The sequence below is a fragment of the Uloborus diversus genome, chromosome 2 (assembly GCF_026930045.1).
Source record: "Uloborus diversus isolate 005 chromosome 2, Udiv.v.3.1, whole genome shotgun sequence".
Lineage (NCBI taxonomy): Eukaryota > Metazoa > Arthropoda > Arachnida > Araneae > Uloboridae > Uloborus > Uloborus diversus.
Genome location: NC_072732.1, coordinates 37,663,652 through 37,676,276, shown reverse-complemented (window position 1 = coordinate 37,676,276; position 12,625 = coordinate 37,663,652). Strand labels below are relative to the sequence as shown.

At 33.3% G+C, this 12,625-nt stretch overlaps 1 protein-coding gene across 1 annotated transcript; it reads left to right on the top strand.

The window, feature by feature from the left end:
- Positions 1 to 1,186: 1,186 nt before the first annotated feature.
- LOC129235225 (uncharacterized) lies at positions 1,187 to 8,819 on the top strand. The gene is made up of 3 exons (XM_054868930.1): positions 1,187 to 1,256; positions 7,148 to 7,269; positions 8,203 to 8,819. The coding sequence occupies exons 1-3, from the start codon at positions 1,187 to 1,189 to the stop codon at positions 8,368 to 8,370; spliced, it is 360 nt and encodes a 119-aa protein (XP_054724905.1). The 3' UTR covers positions 8,371 to 8,819.
- The last annotated feature ends 3,806 nt before the right edge of the window (positions 8,820 to 12,625 follow it).

Sequence of the window (12,625 nt, the reverse complement as noted above, 5' to 3'; positions counted from 1 at the left end):
CAATGATTTGGAAGATTCTGCATCGGTAAGATGATTTGAAGCGTCATCTTGTAAATGTAGCATTTGATGAGGATAGAATACTTTCACTGTAGCCTTTGTCTTTAAAGAGAATTAGTACAAAATAGGAATAAATATGTGGTGTTAAATACAAAAAATCTAAGTTATTAACTCAAACTTTTTTCGCTATAGTAGCCAAAATTCCATTTAAACATCATTATTTCGATAGTGAGACTTTGAAACTTACCGTTATGATTTGCATCAACAAGTAAGTTGTAATTAAATTTAGTTAAATACATAATTTCTCCACTTTTAATACAAGACTACCACGAGAACAGTGAGACGCGAATGTAAGAAAGTAAGGAAGGAAGGAAGTAAAAGAAATAAGAACATGCTGCACGTAAACTCATGAAAATGCAATTCGTCACATCATCATTGATGAAAATATAATCTTGTTTCATTTCCGTTTCTTTTATTTATTGATATTCTATTAATTCGTGTTCAGAAAGCTAAATTTTTACATCAATAGATTGACTTTGGTACTGTCTCATTTTAAAATAAATACACATTGAAAAGTAATGTAGATATCTATTAAATTAAATTGAAAACCCTTTAACTAAAAAGTATTTATTATTTGAAGATAATACCGAAAATATCGGTAGCTCAGATAATACCAGTATTGCAATCACTTATTGAAGCACGACACATCGCGTTTAACGCTAAGTAAGATGATTTGCGTCAAAAGAAAATTAGTAACATTTGTATCGATTTTGAAGCTATTCCATATTCTTCTGGAAAAACGCTTAAAATCACGGAAATAATGTTTATGGCAATATCCTTTTAACAAAAGCAAAAGCTGTACTTCAATCCTTCCATTCATTTAAAAGTGATATACGGTCTGCAAGAGGGAAAGCAAAAAATTTCTAAAACATCGATATCCATTAAGAGCACTCATTTCGATTGAACGTTCTAAATACAGATCCAGTTCGAAGTTCTAAAAAATATGCGACTGGGCACACCCGCTTGGGATAGACTCAATTCCCTGATGGTAGGTTTCGGCTGTGCTGTATTATCTCCGGTTTTCATCTAGGACTACCCTTCGAGCAGTGTCCTGTTGTTGTAGGACAAGATAAAGACAAAAGGATATTTTTCGAATAGGTTGATATAGATATAATTCGAGTCTGGAGGAATGGATACCGTCCTCAGATGCTGTTTTGTGGGATTACTATTTGGACTCAGTGTACAACTCTGCGATGGAAGTAAGTGGGGAATAAGTTATTATTGTGGTGTAAAAGGTTCGTTGCTGTCATGGATATGAGGGTTAAAAGGTTACATTACCTCAAAAATGATCAAAAAACTTTTTATTGCTTATTTCAAAACTAAAAACTAGTCCAAACACAGGGAAAAAGTTTCATTACTGTTAGTTTAAATATTTAAAAAGTTATGAGTGGTTTTTAGGTCATGCTCGCTATGTGTTCTTCTGCAAAAGAAAAACTTTAAATTGTTTTTCCTCGATGATCGTTTTTTTTGTGTTTTCATGTCATTAGAATCCCTGAGGATTTTTTTCTATTAAAGATACAGCTTCAAAGTAATACTTTTTGCAGTCAGAATAATATATTTTAAAAAAACTGTGCATTTTATAAATTACTCAAATGTTTAGAGCATGTTATACCATTAAAAACCAAAATTAAAAGAAAAAAAAATACGACTTTTTACATAATTAAATCACAGAAAATTTTCTAATAAACACAAAAGTTTGGAATGCACAGATTTTTAGAGATGATGATTGTGATCGTTTAGAAAAAAGCGTTTTTTATATTCGTGCAAAAAAAAAAAAAAAAAGCCTTAAAAATTTAATATTTTAATAAATATTTTTTTGAATTTTTGAAAAAGTAGGCAATATTGTTAAAAATTTCAAAATAAATTATTGATTACGAAACAAGTATGTATGTTATGGTTTCAAAAAAAAAAAAAAAAAAAAAGAAAGAAAAGAAAAGAAAATTTCCATAAATTTAAAAAAAAATGCTTGGAAGGTAATATGACAGCTGCTGAAGCTCGGGGTTAAGATAGCTCAGAGCAGTGCCCGACCAAGCCACAGTGGGACCCTGGGGCATGCTGAAGTTCATGCTGCAACCGTTTCTCCTCAACATGTATCCCTTTTTGGGAATGGCTCCCCCTATTTTTTTCACTTTTCGACAGTGTCATACCCATTTTTTTTTTATTTGGAGGGGAAAGGGAGCGTTATATTATCCATTATTACTTTTCTGAGGGGCTATAGAGATGCATAGTTCAAAAGCATGAGCATTTGGAGCAAGTTGGAGCCTCATGAGGATAGATTTTGAAAATCATCAAAACAGATCTTTCCTTTTCGCAACTCTACCACTGTTTGTGTATTCGGAATTTTTATTTGATAAAGGAGTCGGAGCCGGAGTCGAAGACTTAAAATTCCAAAAGTCGGAGCCAGTCATTTTCCCTCCGTGTCGAAATTTTTTGCCAAAACCACGGAGTTAGAGTTAGAGTCGGTGATCGATTAATTTTCGAGTGCAAGAGTTGGATTCGGAGTCGACTGCCCTAAAATTCTACGAGTCGGAGTCAGTAGTTGTTCATCAAGAGCTATTTCCAACCAAAATTTGTTTGAAGTAAATCCACCTTTAAAATCGGGATCTATATTGACTTTTAGTTTCACCGTAAGCGCAAATGCAAAAAGATTTGAACCGTTCAAAATTGAACGGAAAATTGTTCAAATCAAAAAGATATTTCTCTATACATGCTCTTCTTCAAAAGCTTTTTCCTGCGAAGTTTGCACCTTCTTGACCTCACCATTTCCGATTTTAACAAAAATTTGTGTGAGGGACACATATGTCAAGTAATCCTGCCATTTTTTAGAATTCTACTTTAAAAATTTTACGAAATACAGGGCAGTTTAAAAAACTAAAAAAGCAACGAAAAAGACGAAAAGTTGTGACATAGAAATGACTGTAACATCTTTCCTAGTTATAATAGAATAAAAAATTCAAAAACCATTGTGAAGCTAAAAAACAGAGCTTTCTATTGATATAAAACATGACTTTCTTACGACAGGTTTAAGTTTCAAGGTCATTCACAGTGACTTTTGACCTTGAATATCTCAAAACATGTCTCCTTAAATTTCTTCAAAAAATATATTTTATAGCTCTGATACTATATATTCTTTCCCTACACTAAAACTTAGACTGGGATCGCACTTGCAAGGTACTGAAATAAAATCAAGAACGTTCACATGTTCTACATTGTGGAATTCCATGTGTCAGGTCAGTCACCTTCTTGACCTCCTCACTATTTCCTATTTTAATGAATTTCTTGTGATGGACACACATGACGAGATAAGTAATCCTGCCAATTTTCAGAATTCTACTTCAAAGATTTTACAAACACAGGGCTCTTAAAAACTTAAAAAGTGAGAAATAAACAGAAAGTTATGACATGCTGTAACTAAAGCTAATAACTAAAGCTAACTGTAAAGTTATGACTGTAACTTCTATCATAATTATAGTAGAACAAAAATTTAAAAATCTTTGTAAAGTTTAAAGCTTTCTATTGGTATAAAACATGGCTTTCTCACAACAGGTTTAAGTTTCAAGGTTCACCGTGTGTCAACGGCGTGAAAGTTTTCAAACGTTCACCTTGGTTCAATTCACCGTGAATTTTGACCTTGAATGTTTGAAAACACGCCCCCTTAGAATTTTTTTAAAAATATACATATTATAGCTCTAACATTTGTCTTCTAAAATTATTGATAACGAAGCTATTAGCCGGTCTTTTGGGACTTCGAGTTCTGAGAGTCAACTGAATTTTCGTTAAATGTTTCACATTATTTCTGTCCTAATATTATTGTTTCAATTTTTGGGCGCATTATTCATGAAGTGCAAACAAAACTCTGCCATTATACGGGAAACATTATCACAGGCTAAAACTTGCTGTTTTATTTCCAAAATCTGTTGCTAATTACAGATAAAAATTACGGTTATCAAATAAAAGTTCTGTCATATTCTAGCTTTTATTTAAGAATCCTGTCGATTTGTCAAAATGTGCATACTTTATGAAGAATACGCCCAAAAAATTGAAACAATAATATTAGGACAGAAATAATGTAAAACAGCTAACACAATTATGTAAACATTCCTGATATTTTTGCAGTCCCTTGCCATTGCGGTCCCAGCCTACGCTTTGGTGTGTAGTGGAAGAACAGAGTTAGAGCTACAAAATACTATATATTTTTGAAGAAATTCTAAGGAGACGTGTTTTGAGATATTCAAGATCAAAAGTCACTGTGAATGACCTTGAAACTTAAACCTGTGGGGAAAAAAGTCATGTTTTATATCAATAGAAAGCTTTATTTTTTTTTAGCTTTGCAATGGTTTTTGAATTTTTATTCTAATATCCTTAGGACAGAAGTAACAGTCATATCAAAGTTGTGACATTTGCACAACCCCTTTCCGTTTATTTCTCATTTTATAAGCTTTTAACAACCTTCTATTTCGTAAAAGTTTTGAAGTAGAATTCTGAAAATTGGCAAGATTACTTATCTTGTCATGTGTGTCCTTCACACGAAATTGCATTAAAATCGGAAATGATGAGGAGGTCAAGAAGGTGACTGACCTGACAAATGGAATTCCACAATGTAAAACAGGCGAACATTCCTGATTTCATTTTCAGTACCTTGCAATTGCGATCCCAGTCTAAGTTTTGGTGTATCAGAGCTATAAAATATATTTTTTTTGAAAATTTTTTAAGGGGACATGTTTTGAGACATTCAAAGTCAAAAGTCACGGTGAATGACCTTGAAACTTAAAACCTGTCGTAAGAAAGGTCATGTTTTATATCAATAAAAAAGCTCTATTTTTTAGCTTTACAATGATTTTCGAATTTTTAATTTACTATAACTAGGAGAGAAGTTACAGTCATTTGTACGTCACAACTTTTCGTTTTTTTTTTTTTTTTTTCAGTTTTTAAACTGCCCTGTATTTCGTAAAATTTTTAAAGTAGAATTCTAAAAATTGGCAGGATTACTTATCTTGGCATATGTGTATATCACACCAAATTTCATTAAAATCGGAATGGTGAGGTCAAAAATTAATTTATTTTTTGATTGATTTGATGTAGAATTGCCCACGTACAGAAACAGAAGATTTTCTACCTGTTCATCTTTGTGGTCCTTATTTGCCGGGCTTTTTGAGGAAGCTCAAAATGACCGGTCTCTATCAATTCAGATTTGTTGCTATTTGACGTATAGTAAGTCGTAAAATATTTCAAGCATCCACTTTCGTTTTCTCAAATTCATTAACTTTAGTACCTAACGCCATAACTGTGTAAAAATAGAATGTGACGTCACCAATCGTTTACTGAGCGTTTATATTGTTATGCAAAAAACAAACACATTTTGCTTTTTGGAACACAAATTTAATTGTCCTTATAATTTTGTCCAAATACCAGGGATGTATAAATTCTAACTTCATTGTATGATTACAAAATTTCTATGTATTTCCAATAAAAAGTACACTTCTGGCCATTAAAATTGCTACACCAAGAAGGTGACATGGTACCGACATGAAATTTAAACGACAGCAGGAAGATGGTGTGATATGCAAATGATTAGCTTTTCAGCGCATTCAAACAACGGAGGCGCCCGCAGCCACACCTACAATGTGTTTAAATGAAGAAATTGTACAGCCAATTTCCCTCGTGCAAATTCAATTTGAACGTTGTTGCGTGGTGGAAAGTTGTTGTGATGCCTTGTGTAAGAAGAAAAAATGCGTACCAGCACGTTTCCGCCTTTGATTAGAGGTCGAATTGTAGCCTACCAGGATTGCGGTTTATCCTATCGCAGTATTGCTGCTCGCGTCAGTCGAGATCTAATGGCAGTTAGCAGAATATGGATGCAATGGCTTCAGGATGGAAATACAGATCGCCGTGTTGGTTCTCCACGGCCAGTAATCACTAGCAGCTGAGAGGACAGGCATGTTATCCGTATGACCTTAATGGATCGTATAGCCACGTGACGAGCCCTGAGTCAAGAAATGGGGTCATTTGCAAGACAAGTGTCTGCACGAACAGTTCGGCGACGTTTACAGAAGCATGGACTGTAAGCTCGGAGAACATGGCTGCGGCTACCATTGACGCTGCATCACAGACAGGAGCGCCTTCAATGGTGTGATCAGCGACGAACCTGGGTGTACCAATGGCGAGACGTCATTTTTTCTGGTGAATCCAGGTTCTGCTTACAACATCATGATGGTCACATCCGTGTTTGGCGGCATCGTGGTGAACGCACACTCGCAGCGTGCATTCACCATCGTCATATTGGCCCATCCCCTGGCGTGATGGTATGAGGTGCCATTGGATACACATTTCAGTCACCTTTTGTTCACATTGACGGCACTATGAACAGTCAACGTTACATTTCTGATGTGTTACGACCCGTGGCACTAGCGTTTATTTGAGCCTTGCGAAACTCTACGTTTCAGCAGGACAATGCACGACTGCATTTGGCCGGTATTGTGTAGACTTTCTTGATACGGAAAATGTTCGACTGATGCCCTGGCCAGCACGTTCTCCAGATCTCTCACCAATAGAAAATGTCTGGTCAATGGTTCATGAACAACTGACTCGTCAGCTAACGCTGGCCACTACAGTCGATGAACTGTGGCGTCGTGCTGAAGCTGCATTGGTGTCTGTACCTTGGGATTGGATTGTACATGCCATCCAATCTCTGTATGACTCAATGTCCTGTTATTGCTGCCAGATGTGGTAGTTCTAGGTACTAATTTCTCGGGATCTTTTTCCTCAAATTTCTTGAAAATTTAATCATTTGTTATTTCTAACATAATATATGTGTCCAATAAATATCATTTTGTTATCTGCATTTCTTCCTGGTGTAGCAATTTTAATGGTAAGTAGTGTACTAAAAAAATGTCTTTTACCATTAGTTTCCAGTCGAAAAATTTGTATAACTTTCCGACCAAATGCAGCCAAGATCTGGGGATTTTTCTTTTGTTCTTGCTATTTTGATCACCAATGTAGTCTAAACGTTGTGGCGTATAAAAAAGAAATTCCAAATGAAAGTGGCTTTTGCGCATGTTTGAGGTACGACTTATTATTTTTGTTTTTGCAGTTGGTTGTTTCACATGCACAGTGGACTTCAGATCTGATCCTTTCTCAGTGAATAACACCTGTCTCTTTCCAAAAGATGGTAACGACCTGGGTCATTGTAGCCACAACCAGAAATTTTGCAAGGTAAGAAATCTTCATACCACACACATACACTAAACTGAATACTCATTTTGAATAACTAAAACACAAACAACTATTATGATGATACAGAAAAGTTTCAAATCTGAAAAAATAAAAACCAACATAGAAAACAGTCATATAACAAACGGGTTCAAACTGTTGGCTATTGTGATTCATGCACAGCTGATAACGCTGACCAATGAAATCCAAAACCTTTGTAATCACTTCGCTTGGTATTTGGGCACATTCCCTCACAATGTCACAATGGTTGCTCTCAACGTATTGACTGTAGCTGGTTTTGTGCTGTAAACATTGTCCGTGATATGTGTCCACAGCCCACAGAAAAAAAAAGCATGCGTGTCAAATCCAGAGATCGTAGATGGTGCATGGAAGTTGATCGTCTAAAACAAACTTTACTTGATACCACTAACAAAATTCAATTCTCTGGTCATGATTATCCTTAACAAGAGCGTGCACCAATCTAGAACTATTTTTTTTCATTGGGCACGCTTCAAAATGCGATCGACACCCGACTGTCTCACAGAACAGATGTCGAACAGATTTTCTAGAAGATTTAAGAGGTATTTCAATGACTTTTTCTCTTGTGAAGCTGTGGATGATAGTAGTCATTCGAAATGGTTCTGATCGACATTCTTAATAGTTCCTTCTTACTTAAACGTATACAACAAAGGAATGATCGTGAGTTTCATTGGTACATTAGGTTCACTCTTTTCAAACCTGTTTCTGTTCTTCCCTTAAGAGCACTATTTTTTAAAGTGAAGTATCCTACTTTGATCAAATACCAGAATCAATGTTATAGATGGGAGGGGGGGGGGGGGATTCGTTATCAACTTTCGTTATAACAACGGCATAAATTATATTTTTTTACATATACATTGATTTTTTATTGTTACTTTTGGCCTTGTTCCATTGCAGGCGATCATAACCAGAATAGGAGGTGTTTTTGTAATGCTCCAAAGAAGTTGCTCAGAAGATTGTGCTGAAGCTTGTATTGAAAAAGGATACGGAATAAAAATTCAAGACTGTTCAAAATGTTGCACGAAAGAAAATGACTGTGGGACAGCCAGTTTGATGAGGAAGTGACCTTTAAAGGGACGTGGCAATGCACTACTTGAAAACACGAAAGTATTACTTATCCTACTTCTAATTAAAGCAGGAATGGTTCAAAGACTTCAACTTTAGAACTTTTTTTACATCTAAATCTATGTGGTATCCATGTATCTCTACTATAAAAGCGTCTTAAATGCATTGACAATTCAGCTTATGAGACATATGAATTCACATTTGCATATCGAGTTTCGAGGAAAGAAACGTTGGAGAATGTGGGGCAAATGGTAATATTTTTTTACTCTGTTTGCGGCGCCACAAATGGAGCAATATTTTAACTATGTTATTAATAGTCAGAAAATAGTTGCTTCTGAAGATCAAATTACTTGATACACAATCCATTTATTTTTTAAATTGATGCTGTTATTGTAACATTTTGTGGAAAGTCAAAAATAATGTTATTATAGAATGATAAAGTTCCTGTTATTTGCATTTTTAATTGAAACCTACTCATGTTCTGTGTTAGGTCTCAGTAGGTAGGATGTATTATTTATGTAATGCATAATAAGCTTGTTTTGATATTAAATGTGTGTGTAATACAATTTGTCCAATGCCATGAGCGACAAAGTAAATAAGGCAAAGTGAAATAGTTAAGTTTATTTTTTTTTATTCATTCGTTTATTAATTCAATTATATTCATCGGTTTATTTATTCATTAGCTAATTCTTATCAAGTCATTCATTAATTATTCAAGTTTATTAAAGACTATTTTTTATTTGTTTATCCATTCACACTCGTGTTTTTATTAATTTAAAGAAAAGAATTTTTGATAGTCAAATAGAAACTACTTCATTGCATTTTTTTTTTACTTAATACTTTGTCCCAAGTATAGGGCAGGGCTAATTTTCTATTTTTATTCGAAGGTACAAATTTACCTTTAGAAAAGGAAAAATAACATTTCATTTTCATTACTAAGTTTTACTCTTAATACATTGTTTCATCTTTATGTATTGTAATTTCTAATTTGTTCATTTTGAAAAATCTAATTAATATTAGCTGTAAATGCACCAAAAATAAACATGAAAAATTTTGAAAAAAAAAAAAAAAAAAACAGATTTCAAAAAAGTGAGCGTTCTTATAGCCCACAGTTATTTTTCTTTCGCTTAATAGATATCATATATATGGCATAAGACAACAACAACATGTCATATATATAATACTAATGCACACATACACACGTACATCTATATGATTTTTAGTCGATTGAACGTTGGAGTATAAATGAGACCTGCACCAAAGATCATAAGTCTTTATACTTATGATACAAATGCACAGCTACAATTAAAAAAAAAAATTGAAAAAAAAAAAAAAAAAAAACAGACTTCAAAAATGCTCTAAAAAGTGAAAAATAATTTTATTCCATAAACACTATCGATAATACTTTTAAACGTATTTTTTGAAGTTGGCGCAAAAACAAAAAGTAAAATCCAGATTAACCATGTTTCGTTCCTATTTTTTATCAGAAAATCATCCAAAGTTAGGAACGAAACATTTATATCGTTACTCAAATATGCTGTCATCAATGCATAATGTATGTGATAGTGAAGTAACTGGGCCTGGTTAAATTTATAGTTGTAGTTGAGTTATGGCTCGTTTTTGCGCCAACTTCAAAAATTATGTTTAAAAGAATTATCAATGGTGTTTAAAGAATAAAATTATTTTTCACTTTTTAGAGTAATTTTGAAGTCGGTTCTATTTTTTTTTCTTTTTTCATTCTTTTTAGTGTAAATGTATTTCAGAAATAGTAAAAAGTTATTATCACGAAACTTCAACTTATTTTTTTCATAAACATGCTCCATACTAAAAAAGAACTATAAACACGCTTTAAACTTTAAGCGATTTGCACTAAAAATTTATCTTTGTTCCTCTCTGGAATTCATTTGTGTGTTAATTTAATTATAATCATATAAATATTACGTTTTCCCTAACTAATTTACATTTCACAGCATACAAGTTGCTTGTGATACAACCCTGTATCTCCTTACTTAGCCCGATTGTACGACGGTAACCCCTGTTGCGACGGTAACGCTTTGCCCCGATCATCTGCTATTGGCCTAGATGATAACGAAAAAACTACTACTATAGTTGAGGCAAACCTAACCTGGTGCCATTGTGAAGGTTAAGCAGATCCTAATCACTGCATTACCTCGCTTCCAGGTTAGGACCTACTATAGGGCAGTGACAGTGAAGAAACTTGATGCTTTCTTCAGAGAAGCCTTCATTCAAAATTATCAGTACAATTACTATTAATATTATTGTGGCATGGCACCAAACTTTTGTAACAATGGGTTTTATATTTAATCATTTAATAGGGAAATTGCATGAAATTTACTGTTTTTCCCATATTTTTTTCCTAAAGAACAAATATGGTCAAACAAAGTAATGGGACCAAAGTTGAGTCATCCCCTATCCGTTAAAAAAGAATGATCAAAATCGGTTCACTAGGTGAGACGCTGTGAGTGGACAAACAAACAAACAAAAAAAACAAAAAAAACCATACGTAAGGTATGAACTGATAACCGCCTCCTTTTTGAAGTCGGTTAAAAAATAAGTGAAAATTGAGATGAAGAAACCATAAGTCGAAAAACCACCCACCCGAGCAACCCACCACATGAAATAAATAAAACATAATAATGATTAAAAGAAATCGCTGCAAACAAAAACAAGAAAAATACTGCTCAGAGCTAAGCCTTTCTTTTTCTATTTTTTAATCTTTAGTTTAATTTAGAAAGTTTTCGGGATCTAAAAAAAAAAAAAAAAATACCAAGCATAGAAAATTTAAAGCGCGCAAAGTATTTTCGGCCTCAAATTAGGCGGTTACTGTGGAAATTTCACTTATAATTGAAATAAAAAGAGAAGAAAAAAGAACAAATTGCTTTTTGCTGGACCTTTATAATGCAGTTTACTTGAGAAGAAAGGATGAAAAATCTGTTGATAGGTTCTCATATACGTTTATTAATACAGCAATTTAAAATAAAATAGTCTTCACAGCTTTTAATATTCAAAAATTTTGAAATTCCAACTGAAATTTCTAAAGTGATTTTTTTAAATCTTTGTAACAAAACATAAAATGCTAGAAGATATATATATATATATATATATATATATATATATATATATATATATATATATATATATATATATATATATATATATATATATATATATATATATATAAAAAATAACACCCAAAACTCTTAAATAAATGAAACATTCTTACTTTGTATTAATGTAAACTATCTTTGTATTATATAACTTTGCTAAACTATTACTTTGTATATACCTACAAAGTAGTTCGTGTGTTTTATTCGATGAGTATTTATTGCAATTGTCAAAGTAGCAAAACAAATTAAAAAAAAAAAAAAAATAAAAAATAAAAAACATTAAAACAAATGAATACTCAGCAATTGTAAAAATATATTTTTATTAAGCAGTTAAAATTACTTTTTAGTCACAGGCAATATAAGTCCATATATTAGAAAAAACAAGAATGAAAACTAATACTTGTATAATAAATAACGCTTTTTTGAATGAAGAAGTACGTAATCTGTCCAATAAATACGCGAACTGAGGCCATAAAAAATTATTTTGCAAACTTTAGTCCACATCGATTTTGTCCTCTTCAAAGTACTCTCCATTCGTTGCTATGCACTTATCCCATCTTCTTTTCCACTCTTTAAGCACCTTTGGAAGTCCTCAGCAATTACGATTTTTACGTTTCTCGCTTTATTGAGTCCAAATCTTCCAAGTGATGTCCGCTTATCACATTTTTGCATTTTGGGAACAGGAAAACGTCGCAGGGTGCGAGATCTGACGAATAAGGAGGACGATCAAGGATGGTGATTGATTTTTTTGCCAGAAACTGGAGAACAATCAATGCTGAATGTGCTGGTGCATTGTCATGGTGAAGGATCCACCCATCGCCGTGAGTCAAACTTGGTCGCCCACCACGCACACTATCTCTCAAACACTTGATAACTGTGGTTTCATCAATTTCCGTGATTTCAACAATTTCCATTTTCGACGAACAGTAAAAACAAGAACGACAGAAACTAACATAACTAGCAACATACGCGCAATTTGGCGATCTGCCAAGCACTGACAGCTCATTGGGTGTCAAGCAACGACTTTAAGCGGGACTATAGTCAGCGTCATGACCGCTAGATTGCATGAGTTCGCGTATTTATTGGACAGATTACGTAAGCGTTGACTAAAAACAGATACTTTAAAA

Excerpts from the sequence above, each read along its gene's own strand:
- LOC129235225 (XM_054868930.1), top strand. The coding sequence starts at position 1,187 with ATGGATACCGTCCTCAGATGCTGTTTTGTGGGATTACTATTTGGACTC. Across the intron at positions 1,257-7,147 it reads TGTACAACTCTGCGATGGAA|TTGGTTGTTTCACATGCACA; the intron begins GTAAGTGGGGAA and ends TTGTTTTTGCAG. Across the intron at positions 7,270-8,202 it reads ACAACCAGAAATTTTGCAAG|GCGATCATAACCAGAATAGG; the intron begins GTAAGAAATCTT and ends GTTCCATTGCAG.